This window comes from Myxine glutinosa, chromosome 11 (genome assembly GCF_964187855.1).
Source record: "Myxine glutinosa chromosome 11, kmMyxGlut1.1, whole genome shotgun sequence".
In the NCBI taxonomy this organism is placed as follows: domain Eukaryota; kingdom Metazoa; phylum Chordata; class Myxini; order Myxiniformes; family Myxinidae; genus Myxine; species Myxine glutinosa.
The window spans coordinates 42,784,142-42,807,025 of NC_136271.1; the positions used below are offsets into that span (position 1 = coordinate 42,784,142).

A 22,884-nucleotide genomic window follows, 5' to 3' on the forward strand; every position below is an offset into this window, starting at 1 on the left:
GGCTTTCAAGTTTGAAGAAGTAGAAATGGGAAGAAAGAATTTTCCAGCATTTTCTTCCTTGAACTTTCTTGATATTGCTTAAATCAAGCATCATTAAACACTGAACATTGTTCATTGCTTTAGAATCCAAAGAGTCTCCAAGATGGACCCCACAGGTAGAGTCTCCAAAATAAAACCAACTTTCCAAGTTCCCAAGGTATAACCACATTCCTGTTGAGCCTCCAAGATAGGTATCACATTCCGAGTCGTCAAAACAAAACCCCCATCCGAGTCTCCAAAAATATAACCATCTTTCCAAGTCTCCAAGGTAGAACCACAATTTTCAGAAATATTGGGGGTTTCCGTGATAAGTCTCACATAGTATAACTGCGGACCATCAGGGAGAACTCTCCTTGCCCAATTCTTTAGGGTTTCTATGATGTGTCTCACATAGTATAACTGCGGACCATCAGGGAGAATTCCTGTTTCCCAATTTTTTAGGGTTTCTATGATGTGTCTCACATAGTATAACTGCGGACCATCAGGGAGAACTCTCCTTGCCCAATTTTTTAGGGTTTCTACGATGTGTCTCACATAGTATAACTGCGGACCATCAGGGAGAATTCCCGTTTCACAATTTTTTAGGGTTTCTATGATGTGTCTCACATAGTATAACTGCGGACCATCAGGGAGAACTCCCCTTTCCCAATTTTCAGAAATTTGTGGGTCTCCAATGTATGACTTGTATTCTGGCTCATCAAGGTAGAACTTGTTCAGTGGGTTTTGTTTTGATAACTCACAACAAGTATCATCATGGTAAAACTATTTTTCAGGATTTTGTGGATCTCCAAGGTATAACTCTTTGGCTGGGTCATCAAGGTAGAACTCGTTCTGGGGGTCTTGGTTGTTCAAAATGTCTTCAAACAAAAAAATAACTTCATCCCAAGTTGTGTTAAAAGCAGAATTTTCATTTCGTATCTCAGATACAATTTCCTGTGAAAGAAAATAATGTATTAATTTAATACAATATTTTTATTTGTATAAATCAAGCTCTATGAATATTAAAATAAACTTTGTTAACTCTTTCACGAGTCTCATCTAAAAAAAAAAAATTAAATATATAATTACATAAATAAATAATTAAATAAAATAAATATATAAAAATAAACAAACTTACCTCCATTGATGAGGTTCGAGTCCAGTTCATCAATCTGAAGGTTGAGTTCTACACAGGTAGTAGGACTCCAAGGAATAGCAAAGTTATCCCATTCCATTTCGGCATAGTAGTCCATTCTCAAGTGAAGCAGAAAGCATGTTTGAAAAAGCCTGTGTGGTCGGTGCCTTTTATAAGAAGGGATGGGTGTGTCATTTCCTTTGGAAATTCCCTGGGCAGGTCTTAACTGTGTTACGTGGTCCTCCCGGTAACTACCTGGTCTTGGTGACCCCCGGACCGTGGGAGGACCCCGCCAGAAAGATCTCTGATTTATACGCTTTCGTAGCGCAATCAATATGAAAGACACAATAATTCAAGTCAATAAGAAACCCCACACCAAGGATCCGGATTACTCAATCATATATTCCCCAATCAATCAACAACCATCAACAATCAATCACCAATATTACTAAGATGGCCATCTCATATATTTCCCCCCTTTCCCCACTCAAGACCCCTCAATGGTCACTGTCCCTCACAATGTCTCTGGGCCCCTCCAGACCAAGGTGAAGGTCGACTTCTCCGCACACGGGCGGTTGAACGAACCCCTGGCTGACGTGCTCCAAACGTGCACGTCGCGTACCGGGAACAGCTGCTGCAGCGCACACCTCCTTGCAGAGCAAAGCGGGCAAAGCAAAGCGCGCGAGGCCCAAGGTGCGACCCGTACGCGTCCTTGTAGACGTGGAGGCGAACTGTGCCGGACGCTTGGTTCCGTGCACGAACCCACGGCAACTTGACGTGTAACCGGTAATTACCCCGCACAGGTAACTCCTCTCGCCAGACGGGCTTTCAAACGCAGCGTTCCCCACACTGCTCAATATCGACCCCGCTCGCGTCGGAGCTGGGCGAGGAAGAAGAAGATCGCCGCTTCTCCCGGACCTCGTGTCTTTTTTTTCTTCCGGTTCACTATCCCGTTTCCGGTCTCCTGTTATCCGGAGCCTCTCTAACCCTTTAACCACAACAACCTTTAATAGAATAAACATTAATAAGCAATGACATGAATAGTAACTCCTCTAAATCCGGGATCCGTAACAACTGGAAATGATGTGATGGAAATTCCCTGAAAATGATGTAATGTCTTAACTGAAAATGATACAATGGCAGAGTTTATAAAGTGGTGGGGTTAACAAAAAGCGGGCGGGGCTTACCAAAAAGTGGGCGGAGCTTACCAAAAGTGGGCGGAGCTTACCAAAAAGTGGGTGGCACTGGAGGCGCTCAGACAATAACATTGAGGGAGGTTTATCATTTTATCTCAGCTCAGTTAAAATATCTTGAAAAAGAACCAAACTCAAACCTCTTTAATTAATATATTAGATGGTGAAGGGAGTGGCAAGAGAATTAAATTATTTCCCACGCATAAACAAATATTTGTAGGATCGATGTTTGAGTGGTCTACTCGGGATCATTGATAGTAAGAGTACCATAAGACCAAGGGGGAATCATTGTTTGAGTGTCAAAAGGCTAAAAGGTTCGTAAAGAGGTGAGAGGAAAATTAACATGTAAGTGAATGGGTCGATGTTTGAGTGGGTCAAAGATAATCTGCCAAATGATATGTAGAAGAAGGATTATAGGTCTATAAGGGAAAACAAATATTTGTAGTGTTTGAGTGGTCTAATGAACAACATTAAGGATAGGTACTATAGACAAAAGGTTCATAAAGATTCGGGTGGGAGAAATAGAGGTGTTAATGGGCAATGAGGTTAAGAGGAAAATTAACATGTAAGTCAATGGGAAAATGAGAGTGTCCCAGAAGCAACATCTATCTATAATTCCAGTAATCTCTGTCTGTCTGTACGTTTGTTTGTCTGTGACCGCTGTTTCTCGACAACCACGGGTCCGATATACTTTTAACTTGCCAGGTATATTGCTGGGGACCCGAGGATGTGCCTTTTCAAGGTTTCATATTAATCGGACAATTACTTACCGAGCTATGTCCAAAAAACGATTCAACCAATCAGAGAGCAGCGAACGATCGCGTGTGCCGAACGTGGCGGGCACACTCTGCCTCGGATGGCACATTTGAGAGCGTATTCATTTATTTCACGTTTGCAAACTATGTTGGCGTTAAACTATGTTTTACAACTAATAAAAACGAATTTGCGATTCATTCGCTTTCCTGCGCGTTTGTGCACGCGATGGCGATTTCTTTACCAAACTCCGGAAGCCGTTCGCTTTGGACCAAACCATTGCATGTAAATAGAGGGGGGGGATTGTCACCACTCGCAAGCCGTTCGCTTTGGACCAAACCATTTCATGTAAATAGAGGGGGGGGATATAATTTTAGATATAGATATAGTACGGGCATGCCCTAGTATATACACTACTGATATATGATTGGCTACGTGTGGTATATGAAATAACTACGGGAACGACCTTTGACCTTTATACACAACAACTGGAGGAACAAGGGTGATATTTTACAACAACAATAAAAAACACAATTCTCATGTCCACAACACTATCTATATATATATATATATATATATATATATATATGTATATATGTATATATGTATATACACACACACAGACTTGGCATTTAATATGGAATATTTTTTTTTTCTGTACTTTGATTTACTTTCTTAACTCAGTATATCAATCTGGTGAGTTTCTTTTACACTTTGGTGATTTATTTGTTAAAAGAACCATGTCACTGATTGTCTGTCGCAGCAAGAAGTCAACAACAGGATTATATCACAGGTGGCGTGGCAAAATGTACGGACAGGTGCATTTGATGATTGGCTTCACAGTCGGGTATACAAGGGTTGTTGCGTTCTGCATTAGTGGAAAACAACTGCTGCACATCTCCAAAAGTTATTGCCGCTTCCTCTGGAGATGGTCCGTCAACTCGACAATGCTGTTTGTCATGGAGTGGTGGCTTTATGAAATTACGGCATGAAACAGCATGCTATTGCTCGGCAGTATGGCATCACTCAACGTCAGGTGTCAAAGATCCTGAAACGAAATGCTCAGAGGGGTGTCCCTACTCCAATACCGAGGCCAGGACGTCCCCGCAGAACCACAAGGAGGGATGATGCCAGTTAGTCCGCAATGGCCGTACCAAGTCAGCTAATCGGCTTAGGGCTGAGTGGCAGCAACTGACAAATGTGCCTGTATCCAGAAGGCTAGGCAACCAACGACTGGTTCAAGTAGGCTATCGTGCCAGGCGTCCCCTGAGAAAGCCACGCCTGACCAGACAACACCGCCAGCGCCGATTGCAGTGGACCAGAGAGCACCGTCAATGGCAGCCAGGACACTGGAATCACGTGATCTTCAGTGACGAGTCTAGATTTCTGGGCTATCGTCAAGATGGCCACGTCCGAGTGCACAGACAGGTGCATGAAGCCTACAACAAAGATTGTATCGTGCCAAGGGTCCAAGCTGGAGGTGGTGGGGTGACAGTTTGGGCTGCTTTTCATGCAGGGAGCAAAACTGACCTGGTCGTTCTGAATGGAAACCTGAACCAGTTCAAGTACAGGGCCATTCTGGAAGAAACATTGCTTCCATTTGCTCATGTAGCCTTTCGAGGAAACGTTGTCTTCCAAGATGACAATGCACGGCCTCATCGTGCTCGCATGATCCAACACTTTCTTGCTGACCGTGGTGTAGAGCATATGGAGTGGCCTGCCATGTCCCCGGATATGAATCCGATAGAGAACTTGTGGGCAGAATTAACGCATCAAATCGACCACTTGGACCAGCAGCCGACCTCTGCACGTGAATTGCAGCAGGCTATTGTCACTGCATGGGAAGCGATTCCTGTCCAAACCTTGGCAAATCTCGTGAACAGCATGCCTCAACGTGTACGTGCTCTCCTGAATGCTCGTGGGGGTTAGACGAAGTACTGAACTGTAATTTTACTGTCCGTAATCCCAGTCATAATTGAACTTTTGTTTTTGTTAAAAAAAATTTTGGCTAATGTGCAAAATAGAGATAGTTCTGGAAAACGTACAGAAGTTTAACACAGTACTGTCCATGAATTGAGTTCGATATCAGTTTACATCACTTTCAAGGATCAATTTATTTGTTTCGAAATGTCAAATGTGGTTTTGTTTCTTTTAAAGGTCACATTAACAAAATCTAGAATAATTTCAACATAATTCCAATGAACTTTTGGTTCGAAGACATCTTGAAAATTAAGTTCAGCCCCACAAAAAAATATTCCATATTAAATGCCAAGTCTGTATCATAATGCAAAATATGTTTATGAGGTATTTGTATGCATTGCAGATACAAATGACTTGGTTGCAGCTGAAGGATGTTATCATTCAAACTGCCTGAATAAATTCTATAGAGATTCTAATAGAGCCATAATATGTCTACCACACTGTCTACAAACTCCTCAGAAAACAGGACACCAACAATATGCACGCCTTCCGGGCACCCTTGCCACACAAACGTGTATTTCTGTCCTTGCCTACCCTTCACCATTCTCACACCTCTTCCCTTCCATCTCGTGTCCTGCACACAACATATGTCCACTCTTCTTCTGACCAATACTTCCTCCACTTCTCCTGATCTCCCTGTCATTGTCCCTACATTCCATGTCCCAAACCTCAGAAACTTATCTCCACGTGGGGCATCAAGACGTTTCGTCAAAAATGGAGTGATTTCCACCATTGCTTCGATCGGGTTTCCCACCTTGATTTTTGACGAGGGGGGGGGGGGGGGGGGTTAGGACCCCAACGGGGTACTTTGGGCTGTACCCTGCCGATATGTAATTGTAATTGTCATGGGTCCCCTTTTTGAGGCAATATTTTATGGCCGAATGCCCTTCCTGACGCCAACCCTTTTAGTCGCCTCTTATGACACGCAGGGATACGACACGCAGGGATACGGTGTACCTATTCAAAACATAACGTAGGCTTAGTGAGTGTGAAAATAACACAGAGGACTTCCCTTACTTGTGAAAGAATTAAGATTCCCGAAGCATCACTCATAATACCCTCTCCCATCAACACCGGAAGCGTCACTACACTCTATACCCTACACGTTTATGAAGATAATTTCTGCCTTTTCCACCGTCAGAATTCCAGGTGAGGGGAGCAAATTAAGTTGCTGCAACCTTTGCCATATGTCCCGTAGTCCCCTTGGCAAGTTTAGTTTGTTGAGATTGCATAATAATGATAAGTAACGACTGAATATATAGACAAATTTGACACAAGTGCCCACACGGGCCACCTCGGACCAGGTTTTGATGGGCCGATAAGTTTTTGGTGGCATTTGGCACCCGGGCTACCGCTTATTTCGAACCCTGATAAAGCTTTCAAATTTGTTACCTCAACCACCTAATGTGGAGAGATGTTATTTTTTTCACCTTTGTCTGTGTGAGCAGGCTATCTCAATTTGAATGAAACTTGGTGGACAGTTTGGATGTTTGACAAGGACAAATTGGTTAGATTTAGGTTAAGGTCTATATGCAGATCCGGCCTATCGGTGGGATACAAATCATAAACTGGTCAGCCTGGTGGAGGTATGTGCTCTGTCTACCACATGCACTTCTAGTTGGCATCTCTAATGATGTCGAAGCACAAGGAGTGTTGCTCTCCTTCTATGGAGTGACGTAAAGTCGCACATAATGACAAAATGCGCGCCATTGTTTCGCGCCAAGAACGAATAAACGGTTTTTTTTTTTGTTGAGATTTTATTTGAATTCGAATTCCATTAAATTTCAACTGTTGGAAACAATAATTATTTCAACTGTTGGAAATTGATATAATTATTGTTTCCAACAGTTGAAATTTCATGGAATTCGAATTCGAATAAAATCTCAACAACAAAAAAAAAAACGTCGCGTTTTAAAATTATGACGTCATCAGCGTATTTCGGAACGTTAATTTTACAACTTCATATTCGGAATCAGTACGTCCCAGAGAAACTACAGCACACCTTAAATGTTAAAAAAACCTTCGGGTTTTAAAATTATGACGTCATCAGCGTATTTCGTAACGTTAATGTTTCAACTTTGACGACAATGACTTCCGACTTCCGGGTTCGGAATGCGGGACCAATGCCATTTGACAGGGAATAAAAAATAAATGCGACATTCAATTGACGACAATGACTTCCGACTTGACTCCCCCCTCCCCCTCCCCCTCCCCCTCCACCCTACCCCCTCCCCTTCTCCCCTCCCCTTCCCCTTCCCCCCTACCCCTCCCCCTCCCCCTCCCCCTCCCCCCTCCCCCTCCCCTCCCCCTCCCCCCTCCCCCTCTCCTCCCCCTCCCCCCCTCCCCTCCCCCCTTTCCCCTCCCCCTCCCCCTCCCCCTCCCATCCCTCCACCTCCCCCTCCCAATCCCCCTCCCCCCTCTTCTCCCCTCCCCCCCTCTTCTCCCCTCCCCCCCTCTTCTCCCCTCCCCCCTTCTTCTCCCCTCCCCCCCCCCCGGTCCCCTCCCCCCCCCCCCCCCCGGGTCCCCTCCCCTCCCCTCCCCTTTCCCCTCCCCTCCCTTCCCCCGCCCGGCAATGCCGGGTACTTCCCATGGCCAGCTGTACGTGGACTGCTCGAAGGTTGGAAAACCAAGCAATCTTTATGTCTTGGCACCAAGTAAGAAAACCAGAAATGTTGTATACCAAGAGGTTTTGAGAAATTGACAATTGACAAAACGTCATGTAGGAAATGTACTGTGATATTGCTCTAAAATATACATGTTCTTTTCATCATATATTTGTCTTATTCTTATTCAACCCGGGCGAAGCCGGGTACCTCAGCTAGTATATATATATATAGTGAGAGAGAGAGAGAGAGAGACAGAGAGAGTCTGAGACACTGACTTTAAAAAAAAAAGAAGTTTTATTAACTCTAAATGCTGCACTGTGACTCCAGCAGAGAAACAGTTCTGAAAGGTAATATTTTGTAGGGCACACAAAATTTCGAAAATTGTTTTTTTTATTTGAATAGAGTTGGACAACTGAGAAGTGACTGAAGGCAAACAATTTTTTCAAAAAATTTTGAGCCTTGAAAAGCCATCACACAATGCATGCTTGGTGAGCATCCCAAGGAAGGGTTGCTCACCGAAAGCGACGACTCACACCACTATCGTCATCATTTAAGGGAGGAGAAAGTAACGGTTCAAAATTGCAGAACATCGTTGAAAGGCACCGCTCTTTAAAATGTTTTTTTTTTAGACAATTTTTGATCAGATAATAGCAACAAATTATTATTTTTTGTCCCCCGTCGCACCGCGAAGCGAAAGGGGGACTATGGTTTTGCCCTCCGTCCATGTGTCCTTGTGTCCGTGCGTGCATAAGTGAAGGACCGAATTCTAATTTTGTGTGTGGGTGCACAACCCACGTCAAAATCCAAGATGGCCGCCGCTATGTATGTCTGACGCCATGTATGTCTGAACCTTGTGAGCGGAATATCTTGAAAAATAAGCGAAGTACCAACTTCTAATCTGGTGTGTGGGTGTATCTAGGCATAAGGAAGAACGCTATTGAAAATTGGGTCACCATGTCAAAATCCAAGATGGCCGCCGCCATGTATGTCTGAACCTTGAGTGGAATATCTTGAAAAATAAGCGAAGTACCAACTTCTAATCTGGTGTGTGGGTGCATCTCGGCATAAGGAAGAACGCCATTGAAAATTGGGTCGCCACGTCAAAATCCAAGATGGCCGCCACCATATATATGTCTGAACCTTGTGAGTGAAATATCTTGTAAAAATAAACGAACTACTTCTTATCTGGTGTGTGGGTGTATCTACGCAAAAGAAAGAACACTAGAAAATTAGGTCGCTACGTCAAAATCCAAGATGGCCGCCTTGTGTCTTCCACTTTGTCAACTCGCATCACTTCACCGACGGGGGACCTCGGCGTAACGCTTGTTGTTTTTAATATTGTAGTTATCGAAATTACTTTCAAGGACTTTATTTTAAGGAGTCTTGAGTTGTAGTTGGTTTGTGTTGATATTGTGCCATTCTCATTTTTAGACACTTTGTATCACAGGATGGCGTCGAGGTGTGCACACACCTCTATGCTGTCTAACCTGGATTTGAATCCCAACCCAACTATAAACTGTCATCCTGGTGTTTCACAGGCAGGGTGATTCATCATTGTCGGTCGTCCCTCAGATGGACGTTAAAGTGGGCAGCCCGCTTACCAGCTGGTGGATGTTAAAGATCCCACTGTGTCCTTTGCAAAGAGCAGGCAAGCTATCAACATGAACAAATTTCAAATTCCTGCCCTAACTAGCATAGAGCATTGCATCAGCGACACAGCTGTCCCCTCAACCAATGATACTTCCCCGGAGCCATGTGCTGCATTCGAATGAAGAAATTGTCATATTGCATAAGCTTTGATAGCCATGCTGTTGCCTGTATTTATTATTTTTTGTGCTCTTGGATGTATGCAGAGGTCCAGCTGGATACTGCTTTGTGGAGTTTGCTGACCAAAGCTGTGCGGAACGCTGCTTGATTCGCCTCAATGGAAAGCCTTTGCTTGGTGCAAATCCGGTTAGTGGCCAGCAAAATACCAAACTGCGATAACTTAGATATCTGCTTCCTGTTTGTGGGGTTTGCAAACTGGTTTTCCTCGTTATTAACTATGACACCCTAAGTTTGCGACTTTATAGGTAAGGTGTATTTTGGTTGTATTGCGAGATCAAAATGGACAATTGAATGTCATAGACTGAGAACTGGCATGATGCACCTGCACACCTGTTTGCTGCACTGAAACCAGAATTTTGCTGCGCATTTGTCTCAAGTAGTCAAAAAATACCTTGGACAGAAGGGGAAGGGTAAAGGTGTAACCGGCAGTAATTAGTTACACCCATTCCCTCCTTTACCCCTTTTGGTATGTGCAGTTGCTCAAAGTTATACACCAACACGATCTCTTTTCGCTTATTTATTTTAAAGTGAATGTTTTGGTTTGATAAGAATACAACACAAGAAAAGGGGACAGCAAAATGCTGCAAATGCAACAGAAAACAATAATCATGTAAGTATTATTCACCCTAATTTAATGACAACAAGCGTTCCACCTAGGTCCCCCGTCGGTGGTGATGAGTTGACAAAGTGGAAGACGCAAGGCGGCCATCTTGGATTTTGACGTGGCGACCCAATTTTCAATAGCGTTCTTCCTTATACCTAGATACACCCACACACCAGATTAGAAGTTGGTACTTCACTTATTTTTCAAGATATTCCGCTCACAAGGTTCAGACATACATGGCGGCGGCCATCTTGGATTTTGACATGGCGACCCAATTTTCAATAGCGTTCTTCCTTATGCCTAGATTCACCCACACCAGATTAGAAGTTGGTACTTCGCTTATTTTTCAAGATATTCCGCTCACAAGGTTCAGACATACATGGCGGTGGCCATCTTGGATTTTGACGTGGGTTGCACCCACCCACCAAATTAGAATGCGGTCCTTCGCTTACGCACGCACACACGCCCGCACGGACGGACGGACGCACGCACGCACAGACGGACGCACACACGCACGGAGGGGAAAACCATAGTCCCCCTTTCGCTCCGCGGTGCGACGGGGGACAATAAACCTCTTTGGCAGATCCAAATTTTAATTATAACTAGAACTGCCACTTTATAACTGCTGGCAGTGATGACAGGTTACCACACGACGCCCCGCTTTGATATAACACCACTTGAGTGGTCATCAAGGTGTTTTTTGTTCTTCGGAGTCCTTGGGGACTTTTGAGTCCCCGGGGTCTTTTGGGTCTTCGTGATATTTAGGGATCCTCGGGGTCTTTTGTGTTCTCAGGGTCTTTTTGGGTTTTCGGGGTATTTTGGGTCCTCAGGGTCCTCTGCTTCTTCATGGTATTTAAGGGTATTTTGTGGTCTTTGTGGTTTTAAGGGTTCTTCAAAGCTCTAATGGGTCTCAGCAGTCCAAAGTGTCGAAAGGTACATTCTGATGGTACATTATTAATAGACGTACAGAATTAATGGACAGGATGCCACTGACTTCAAACAGTACGTAATTTCATATATGTACTGAAAAGTCACATGGCTGGAGAAGATAATATTGTAGAGTTTATTCTTCAAACAATAACTTCTGGCTGCCAGATCGTACGACCGATCATGTTGAAATTTTAAACACTTATCCCGCTTTATGACTACTGCATTACTTTGACGTTTCACATCTATCAATGAAGAAGTTCAAGAGATATAATTTTTAAAAAGATTTTCGTTCAATCCAATGTGGCTGCCAAACCATGTGACCTATAAATTATTCAAGAACACCATGGTATCACCAAGGCAGGGGGAACATATGTGTGAAGTTTCCACTCAGTATGTTCAGCCGTTCTGGAGGAGTTATGACATCATGGTCGCGGAACTTTTTTTTCGTCATGGGCATACGGTCATGCCTGTAGAGTTTCGCCTCAATCTGTTCAGCCATTTCAGAGAAGGGTGTTTAGTGTTTTTTTGTTTTAAAAAAATGGCGGCCGAACCACATGACCGATGACGTGATCATTGGTTTTTATCTTGACCGATTTATCCTTGGATCATGCTCAATAAATTTCATGTTGATCGGATCAAGCATTTTACTTGTCAAATTAGGACGTCATAATGAAGGCAACATCATTAGCATATGTTATTCCCCCATAGAGAGTACTTTGCATTGAGCCAAGTTTAAATTTTTTCCATTGAGAGGTTTTGTAGATATGGAGGGGGCAAGGCTTTTCGGTTTTTCCAAGATGGTGGCCATACGACGTGACCTATGACATCATAATTAGCATGGAAAAAAATTCTGCATGTGTGGCTGCTCTTTTGGTGAAAAATTTGTGTCAATCAGACCAATGGTTGTCGAGAAAATAAACATGAAACATCGCAGAAGAACAATAATAATTAGAACGCCACTCAGTGGAGCGCATACTCCCGCTGTGGGTCAAGTTGGAGCCCTATCTTCCAATGGTAAAAAATCTTTCAAAAAATTCCTGGATCCGGAATAATATCCTGAGCTTCACCAAAAACGAATCAATTCTTCCTTATCCCAAGGGCAATCATCCCACCAACTTTCATCCAAATCCGTTCAGAACTTTTCCAGATATCTTGGTCACAAACACACGAACGCACACACGCACACACACACACACGCACACACACACACACACACACACACACACACACACACACACACACACACACACACACACACACTATAAAGAAAATTCCGAGCAAAAAAAAAAGGTTACCACAGCCTGAAAGGCTAGTGATACCCTAATAACGCATGTGCCAACATTAACGATTGTTTCCTGCTTTAGCCAATCAACATCAAACATCCTGTAATTTAATACAGGATCACATATATGCTGGTGTCACGGATCTCTGAGATAACTTAATTACCAGAGGCTCCGATAACGCTAGTAAGCGTTAATACTCCTACACGTCAGTAAGTAACATCGTTTTGGTTTTTCCAGTCTATTTTGTGATTATTTTTTGTAACGCTATTTTGTGGTTTTACACCACCTATGCGACTAACATGTCTCCAGTTAGTGTCACACATACTTTATGAAAGGTTAACTTTCAAAACCCCAAACTCGCTACAAATTATGCATTACATGAACAACAGTACTTCAGAAATCGTATGCCATCAAATCTCCAAATCAATCAATACAAAAATGAACTTGTTTCCCGCTCCACAATGCACCGTCCCGGCACTACCTGTCTTGGCGGAAGTCCCCGCCTTACATTCCTTGCGGCCATGAAATTTAATTTGCCTTTACATTTTATCAACTCTTTGGCACGAATCATTTTAAATCGCATAATGATAATTCAATACATGTGGCAATAAAATGGGGCCAGACAGACAATAACTTCTAATTACACAATCTAATATTACACAATTACACAAATTATTATTCTAATTACACAAGACAATTTATTGTCCAATAAGTTCTAATTCAGACCGCCGGTTGAACAGACCTCAATACAATGGTGAAGAAAAAGAAATAATAGAAATACCAGTGGAATGAGAACAACTCTGTATAACCAAATATTTGTCTTGCATATGTGAAGATTGGCACTGATGTAAAATTGCAGCATGACATTAAACATGAGGTTTCAGATCCATAGCTATAAATGAACATTTAAAGCAGCAGTCAACAAATGAAGATTATTGGACAATAAAATGAGATATTGTTTCCTTCGCCTTCAACAAAAATGTCTCCAAAAATATACAGGATGAAATGGGTTAATTTGCAAATAACACAAAACTAACATTTTTACCTTCAACTTGTTGCAGGTCTATAAGAGCTTTGCGTTGCTGTTGTTTTTGTTGGGGTTCTTGATGGGGGTCGATTTTAGAAATGTACACATTGGTCAAACAGCTGCCGGACCACACCCACATCTATCGCTTGACTTCATCCACCATAGCACCAAGGCGTAATGATATGACCGCTATCTTGGTTTTCTGTTGGGTGGAACACAGGCCTGTAGGGGCTCTGCTGACTATACACTACCCGGGTTTGTTGCATCAGATTTCCATTGGCTTTGTTTGGATCGAGTGTTATTCACGATGAGGGACCCCAAGAAATATAATCATATGTTGAATAATAGTAATGCTTAATCAAGGTCATAAGAATGCAAGGTAATCATGCATTACGTTACACAATTAAGGATTACGTTGCGCAAGGAACGAAAAAAACAGCATTATTTAATTTCTGAACGGCCCCATATTGGGGTTACCCAATCCGTGACCGTGTGTTCCATCTACTCATTCTGATATAACCATGAGGAGGGTGATATGGTTGAGAGGTGTCAAGCTCATTTTTAATGGTGCATTAAATGCGTTTGCGAATTGTGCTGTTCCTAATCGGCCCGTTACTGGATTTTGGTGCAGGCTGTGACAACAGTGTTGTCACTCTTGTTTTAAAATTATAAATGAGTTGATGGATTTGCGTGGCATTGAACTTAAAGCATTCACATAAATTTGGATTTATGTTGCAAAACTCCAAATTGCATTTTTAGAAATCACCATGGCATGCTCTTGAGTCGCTGAGCTCCAATCGACGTTGATGAATACTAACATGAGCATCTATGAAACAATTCAAAAGAGTGTCGACGATTATCCTTCTTAGGTATCCAAGTTGGCCTCCAAAGCCAGCTGTCGACTGGGCAGCCTCCATCATGCAATGCCTTTCTTTGGCAAATCTGAACTTTTATCCACTTACTAGACCTTCATCAACAGATCTCTGGAGTACTGCTTTCGTCTTTGGGCTGGCGTCCCTGCTTTACACCTTGCACTTGTCCATGCCGTGGTGACCAAAACCCTCAAAATCATTGGAATGCCCATGATGAAGCCTATTCTCTGAACACGTTCCTCCCGCATCACGCACAGGTTGGCGGCCTCTGTCTTCCACCTTCTCCTTTCTAAAAAAAAAAAAACTTTCCTTGCTTTGTTCCCCGATAACTCGTGATGCTCACTACCCATTTCCCATTCGTCTGCCGTCTCAAGAAAGCTCTCTGGAAGTAGTGTCCTTCTGCGCCTAAATGTTGCATCATTAGTCGTGGCGTCAAACGGACATCTTCCTTTTTTTTATCGAGCAGCATCACATTGAACAAAGTTCAGTGTGATGCTGCGAGATAGTGTCTGTTTGATGTTGTGACCAATGAAGCGAGATATGGCAACAGGAGCACACTGCTTTCAGTCTCGTACAATGAGTACAAAGTTGGATTGGCGATACTGACTGATGTTTTTTTTAATGCAAAGGTCAAAACTCATTGAGGAGCTCAATGATTGAGAACAAGTTTTTAGATTGACAACATCGGTAAAAGGGGAAGAGAAAAATGCATGCACGTTGCTCTCAAATTGAATGGAAGGAGGAAGGGAAACAATGTGTGAAGGTGGGGGATGGGGTCAGCAAAAATATAAGAAATTGTGGTTAGGTATGGGAGAAAGCATGAGGTGGTGATTGGTAGCATGCATTTGTTGTGAGAAAGAGTACAAAGAACCACACAGATGAAAGTATTGAGGGATGAAGAAATGCATGTGAACATCAAGCTTTCACTCAAGAAGGGAAAGCAGGTGTTGGTTTCTGGAGGGGCATGTCTACATGATGGGGGAGGAGGTGGGGAGCTGCTGTCAGACTAATAGAAGAGTATGGCTCAGCGATGCAGGAAATGAAGTGATTGAAAACCAGGGTCCAACGACCCTCCTGTGTTGGGTGAGAAGCAGGGTGTTAAGTGTGTATGTATAGGTTGTACTCAGACCTGTACAGCTTTGGATGTTACTGCATTGCAATACCTGTTCGAGCTGGCTGACTGATGTTGCTTTTTACAAGGATGCAGCGACAGCCAACCTCTGGAGTCTGATCATGAATTATTTTTCATAGGGTAGAGTTGTTAGCAAAATCGTATAGAGCAATTTCCAGGGAAGCAGAGACGTCATTGATGTAGAACAAGGATAATGCTCATCCTAAAATGATGTCTTCTTATACTATATTATATATTATGTCTTCTTATACTGTGTACCAGCCTCAACGATCCTGGGTCAATACCACAAAAAGTTACCCATTGTTTCCACTGCATGGTAATCTAATGGAATTATTTTTTATGTGACCTTTACAATCTTTATTTTCTTTCAATTTTATTATATACTTGAACACTGTAGAACACATCACCTTGCTACCGCTTCAAAAACCTCCAGTTTTGCAGTTCTTGGGCATGTTAAATAAGGTGGTGAATAAGACAGCTTCAACGGTGCTAAACTTCTGGATTTTTTTATACGACCTTTAAAATCATTATTTCATTTCAATTGAATTGTACACCTGAACACTGCGTTGGGTATGGTGTTCCATGAACTCTAGTTTAATTGGTTTCAAATTAAACTAGAACTGCCACTTTAAAACTGCTGGCAGTGATGACCGGTTTACTCGCACCCACTTTTGATGCAACCCCACTTTTGATACAACCCCACTTTTCATACAACCCCACTTTTCATACAACCCCACTTTTCCTACAACCCCACTTTTGATACAACCGCATTTTCATTGGACATGCTTTGACACAACCCCCTTGGATACAACCCCGACACACACACACACACACACACACACACACACACACACACACACACACACACACACACACACACACACACATCCCCCCTACCCCCACCCACACACACACCCCTCCCCCCACACACACACCCCACCCCCAACACACACACACACATATCCACACACACACACACACACACACACACACAAACACCCGCACACCCCTCCCCCCACACGCACACACATATCCAGACAAACGCACATCCCCCTCCCCCCACCCCCAAGACACATCCCCCACACACATCCCCACACACACACACACACATTCCTCCTACCCCCCACCCACATACACACACACAAACACATGCACACATCCCCCCACCCCACCCCCAACACACACACACACACACACACACACACACACACACACATCCCCCCACCCCTAACACACACAAACACACGCACACATCCCCCCACCCCCGCCCCCCAACCCTAACACACATGCACACACACAAACACCCCTACACCCCTCCCCCCACACGAACACCCCTCCACACATACACCCCTCCACACACACACATATCCACCCCCCCCCCCCCCCCCACACCCACACACACATTCACACACACGCACATCCACACACACACACACACACACACACACACACACACACACACAAACACATGCACACATCTCCCCACCCCACCCCCAACACACACACGCACACCCCTCCACACACACACACACACACACACACACACACACACACACACACACACACACACACACACACACACACACACACACACACACACACCCCTCCACACATACACACACACATACACACACACACACATATCCAACCCACCCTCCTCCACATGCACACCCCAACCCCTCCCCACACACACACATATCCATCCCTCCCCCACACACCCACACACCCATGCACAAACACCCCCACACCCCTCCCCCCACATGCACACCCCTCCACACATACACACACACACACCCCTACCTCCACACATACACACACACACACACACACACACACACACCCCCCCCACACACACACATATCCCCACCCCCACACACACACAGACATCCACACACACACACACACACACACACACACACACAGACATCCACACACACACACACACAGACATCCACACACACACACACACACACACACACATATACACACACACACACCTTTCCTCACAAAATGCACAATTGTTATGCTATATTTACCTTAGCTGCCGGACTATATTGACAAATCTGCAATTTGAATTTCATTTGAGGTTGAAATGACCGCGGGAGATCGTGTGATCGTGATCACGTCCTGGATGGACATCTTCTTCTTCAGTCGCTCATAACTTTGAGTGAAATGCGATCGAGTTAAAAATAGTCAGAATTTGAGCAAATCTGTTTCATTCGTTTGTTAATATGCCTCACCTATTGATAATTCTGCAATTGGAATTTCATTTGAGGTTGAAATGACCGCGGGAGATCGCGTTATCGTGATCATCACGTTCTGGAAGGACAAATTGGTGTGTTTCTTCTTCTTTCAACAATAAAGACTTATAGCTTCGAGACCCTACATCCAATCATCTTGAAATTTTGCACACTTGTTCTGCTTGATGAGAGCTACATTGCTTTAAAAATTCAGGTGGATCCATGCAGTGGTTCAAGAGTTACAAGCTTTTTAAAATTTAACTTCCATTATTTATTGCGGCCAAACCATGTGACTTCTCAAAACGTCTCAAGTAACGATGAAACATCCCCCCATGAGGAACATTTCTGTAAAGTTTCCACTCGATATCTCCACAAATTATGGAGATGATACCATTTCTAGTTTGAGCTTTAAAACGTCATAACTCTGAAACCATGTGTCGGATGACGTCGTGCTCGCTGACCTTTTTGTTCATCATGGGTATGTGAATATGCATGCCAAGTTTGGGCTCGATCCGTTCAGCCGTTGCGGAGAAAAAGGGGTTTTTGTGTTTTTTCACGAAAAACAAGATGGCGGCCGAACCATGTGACGTATGACTTCGAAACTTTTTGCAAACTGAGTTTTTTTTAACGAAGCATCTGGGGAAAAAATCCCATTTTCGGGGGAGAAAAGTTTTTGTTTGACGAATTCTAACCTCTTAACGTTAGCATTTTTAATATACTCGATACACATGTCTTTTGTTCCCATTGAAGAGTTCTTTAGAATGAACCATTCCTCAAATTTTTCCATTGAGCCGTTTCGGAGATACAGAGGGGAAAAGTTGAATTTGTTTTACAAGATGGCGCACACACCACGTGACCTATGACGTCATAATTAGCAGTAAAAAATTATCGGACCCGAGACGATCATTTGATGAAAATTTCCTGTCAATCTGACCAGCGGTTGCTGAGAACATTAATTATGAAGTTTTCGGAGGTGCAAAATAGGGCGGAAGAATAATAAGAAAAACTCTAGCAGTAATAATAGGTTTCCTCTCCATTTCATGGAGAGTAAACCTAATTATTTTCTGTGCACACATATCTTTACAATAATTGAATTCTAGCTTCAGTTTCCCATCCACTTCTGGGCTAGCACAGACACCACCAGGGGACGCTATTTCGGCTACATGTTGCACAACTCAAAGTTGGAAAGTTTCAATTGGATCAGACCCACAGAAGCACTCCTCTGTGCATGTGCGATTGAGGCAAATTTCGAGATAAAGTAGGCCTACTGTTAAACGGCAGGTTCGTTTTCTGACTCATTACTTCTGCCACCAAAGGTGCATGGAGGTTATGTTTTCACCCCTGTTTGTCTGTCTGTCTGTCTGTCTGTTTGTTTGTCTGTTTGTAAACAACATATCTCAAAAAGTTGTGGACGGATTCGGACGAAATTTGGCAGAGAGGTTGGTGACACGGACGATGTGATTAGATTTTGGTGAACATCCAGATTCGGATCCGGCTAATAGAATTTTTACAGTATTTTTTTTGATCTTTTTTGATCAAACATAGACAAAAACAAAGCTGAATGTGACTTTGTCATGTTCTGGTGTTATAGGAACTAGCAAAGAAACAGGCATTACGGATCACTTTCCCCACTTCTATAATGTATTGTAGCGCCAACGGCTCAACTAACATCGAGCACATTGCTGTGGAAGGTTAACATCCTTTAACAACCAAAGGTTAACAACCAAAGGTTAACAACCTTTGGGAGATGGGGCCAAAAACTATATATAGCAGGATATCTCAAAAAGATATGGACGGATTTGGACGAAACTTGGTGGAGAGGTTAGGTGTGTGACGAGGACTAATCGATTCAATTTTTGGTGAAGATCTGAATATGGATTCGGATATGAGAATTATTTAATTTTTAAGTGATTCTTCACCATTGAGGGATCGGGCGAAAAGTGTTATATAACATGATATTTCAAAACGTTATGAACGAGTTATTACTAAACTAGGTGAATGAGTTGGTTCGGTGACAAGAACAAGCTAATTAGATTTTGATTCAGGTCCGAATCCAGTTCCGGCCTAACAGTGGGATACCAAACAAACTGTTCAGCCTGGCAGAGGTATGCTCTCTACCGAGTGCCGTTCTAGTGTTCTGATTTGTTTTCAAAATAAAGTATAACATTCAATTGCCGTATATATAAATCACCAATTTGAGCATCTTACACCCACACTCCCAGTTATTCACACACAGATCTCGGTTTTTTTCATTTCTGTTCCTCACAATTCTGTCATGCAGACGCACACACACAACTTTTATTGGAAATGGTTCTTATAATTCTTGCATTGTTGGCCATAGCAGATTCTTGTTAAGAATATAGAAATCGACCAATGCGATATTTTTCTATCTTATGATGAACAGCAAATGCAGATTGGGAAAATGTTTATGGCTTTTGAAGTATAAATTTAAGATCTATTTAAGGTTTGGACTGACAGGATGGCCTAGAGGTACACACACTCACTTCTAAGCTGTCTCGCCTGGGTTTGAATCCCGACCCAGTTAGAAACTGTCAGTTCGGTGTTTCACAGGCAGGGTGATTCATCAATGTGTGTGTGCGCCGTCCCTCGGATGGACGTTAAACTGGGAGTCTCACCTGCCAGCTTGGGTTGGTGGACGTTAAAGATCCCATGCTGTCCTTCGCAAAGAGTAGGCGAGTATTGCCTGCCCCATGGCCAAATTCCAAATTCCTGCCTTAACTAGACGAATGTCGGGCCTGGCTAGGGCGGATCGTGCATGACTTGGACCAAGCTTCCCCCGGCCGACCCCATAAGGTGGGATAATAGTGGCTGTTAAAAAGAGCAACAACAATAAAAAACTAAGTTTTAATTTCATACAGATTTGATACCATTAGACAATGCACAGTTCAATTACCTATTATATTTTAATACCTTTTACCTTGTTTTTGCTATTCCAAAAAAAATTTGTTTTGCAGGCTCGTAGGTTCAAGCTTAACTATGCAACGCATAGCAGACAACCAGATGGCAGGTAAGAGTTGCCTGCATTTTTTTTTATTTTTACAATCAACGTTTCACTGTTGAAGAAGGTTCTTTTCATGTTGCAACAAGTCTCGAACAACCGAGTCGTGCTGCCTTTCCACAGGATCGTATATAATCCGAGGCCTCCGAGAACGCAAAGGTACTTTTTCTTATTTTCATATGGAAACATTGAGATCTCTTCCTTTCTTTCTTTTTTTTCTTTTTTTTTTTTGGCCAGCATTTTGTGCAATGCAAGTTTTCTTTCAGCCCGGAGTATTCAATCTTCGTTGGTGACCTCACGCCAGAGGTTGACAACAACCAGCTGTATGATTTCTTTGTGCGAAAGTATCCTTCTTGCATGTCTGGGAAAGTGATTACAGACCCAAATGGAGTATCAAGGTATGCTTTATTTATTGCCATCACTTTGATTGTAATTGTTTTTTTTGGGGGGGGGGGGGGGTGGTGGGGGGGTTGGCAAATGTCCAAATTAGGAAGCTTGTTCTATGGAAGCCAAATGCTGAGTTGAGCTTGATTTATCCATCTTGCATTTCTTTCTCAGAGGATATGGCTTTGTAAGGTTTGCTGAAGAAAATGAGCAGAAGAAGGCTCTTGGAGAGATGCAGGGGGCCACAGGCCTCGGAAGTCGGCCTGTGAAGATCAGCCTGGCTACTCCCAAAAAGTACTTGCTTTTTTTTTTTGGTTGAAAGTACCACTTACATGAAAGTTTTTGTTGCAATGCTTGAGCAGTTTCTATTCTCCAAATGGTCTCACATGCTAAGGATTTTTGCCTTTTAATTGTGGGCTCTCAGGGTGGGGAGAGAGGGGGTTATATACACAAACTGGTTCACATTTTAAAATATTAAAACGTGGTCAATGCATTCAGATTTATCTATTTGACATTGCAATTAAGCCAGTTTGACAAATTAAACTCGTAGTTAACTGTAGAAATCCTTACAGTCCGGGCCAATTTTATGAAAGGCGCTCAGTCTTGATAGCACGCGCCTATTCCCTTAAACGGTGACAAAACCATTGTTGTACATGCTCAGCTTATGACATGTCAAAATAGCAATTTATGTAGGGAGATAAACATCCGTTTAGTTGTGTGCGTATAATCAGCTGATTAGGCTGGGAAACACTGCCCATATCTCCAACATCCAATTGAAATGATGCGCTTGCATAGAATCACAATGCCACAGACAGTTGTTTGAGGGGATTCAGTGCATTGCTCCTCATTGTAGGTTGATACAGGTTATCTTACACTAGACTCAGTAGCTAACAAAATGATTCCTTTGAGAGTCTATCTACAGACAAATTTGACATTGTCATACTTTTCCGGGGGATTGCATCTATCCTCGAAGATTCTCCATGCACATCACCAAACTGCCTTGTTCATATCCTCTTCTGCTTCCTTTTGAGCTAATTCAAGCACACCTAATGCATCCATATTCACTGTCCCATGTAAACTACCAATTATAAGCTATGCAATGCTTACTCAAAGGCCTTAAACACACTTTTAAACGTGCCCTCGCTCGCCTATGTGAAGCTTCGTTGTTATTTCAATGCTTGTGATTAGATTTTGATCTCGCATTAATCTTCGACGATTGGCAAATAACTTTGAACGGATGATCATTGCACTATTAGCGATTGTGTGTCTGACCTGCATGTGTGATTGTCATGTCATTCTGCATGTGTCTATCCTTTTGTAAATGTGGCCTATAAGGTCTTTATTTTATATGCTTACTCTAGTGAAGCTAACTAGGCCACGGAAATGAATGGAGCGAATAATTGTGGAATGAAAGTAATTACAAAATGGTCGGAGTTGTTAATCGCTTAGCATCAAAAATAAAAGAAATTTTTCAAAAACTGAGAATTGCTGTATCTGATCATCAAATCTTTCAGTGCAAGAGTAAGAAGTAAGTGTAACTTGATGAACTTGTGTGTGGAGGTATTTGTGACAACCTCCCCCACCCTTTTTTGCTCCTCGTGCACAAATACTGTAGGTGCTAAGGGAATTTCCAAATCTCTCAAGATGAGACTATCACAAAAGTGGAAATTGTTTATCCCTTCCCTTTTTTTGTTTTGTTAAAGAAAAATAACCTTATTAATGGAAGTGGATTGACATACCTTGGTGATATACAGTACCTTATGCACTGAATGAATGATCGTTTTAAGGCCATTTTTCCCCCCTAGAGCGGGGGTTAGCCTTGCGGGCCCCATGACAATCATGGTTCCCTGTTTTGAGGCAATGTTTTTATGGCCGGATGCC

At 42.9% G+C, this 22,884-nt stretch overlaps 1 protein-coding gene across 6 annotated transcripts in view; it reads left to right on the forward strand.

Annotated features, from left to right (window-relative positions):
- The window catches only part of LOC137436599 (tRNA selenocysteine 1-associated protein 1-like), a 72,628-nt gene that overhangs the window by 41,833 nt on the left and 7,911 nt on the right, over positions 1-22,884 (forward strand). For all 6 annotated transcript variants that reach the window (XM_068130540.2, XM_078786597.1, XM_078786593.1 and 3 more), the window contains exons 3-7: positions 9,539-9,638; positions 20,576-20,628; positions 20,743-20,778; positions 20,886-21,017; positions 21,178-21,297. In XM_068130540.2, the coding sequence (XP_067986641.2) occupies positions 9,539-9,638; positions 20,576-20,628; positions 20,743-20,778; positions 20,886-21,017; positions 21,178-21,297 (441 nt within the window). The remainder of the gene's footprint in view (positions 1-9,538; positions 9,639-20,575; positions 20,629-20,742; positions 20,779-20,885; positions 21,018-21,177; positions 21,298-22,884) is intronic.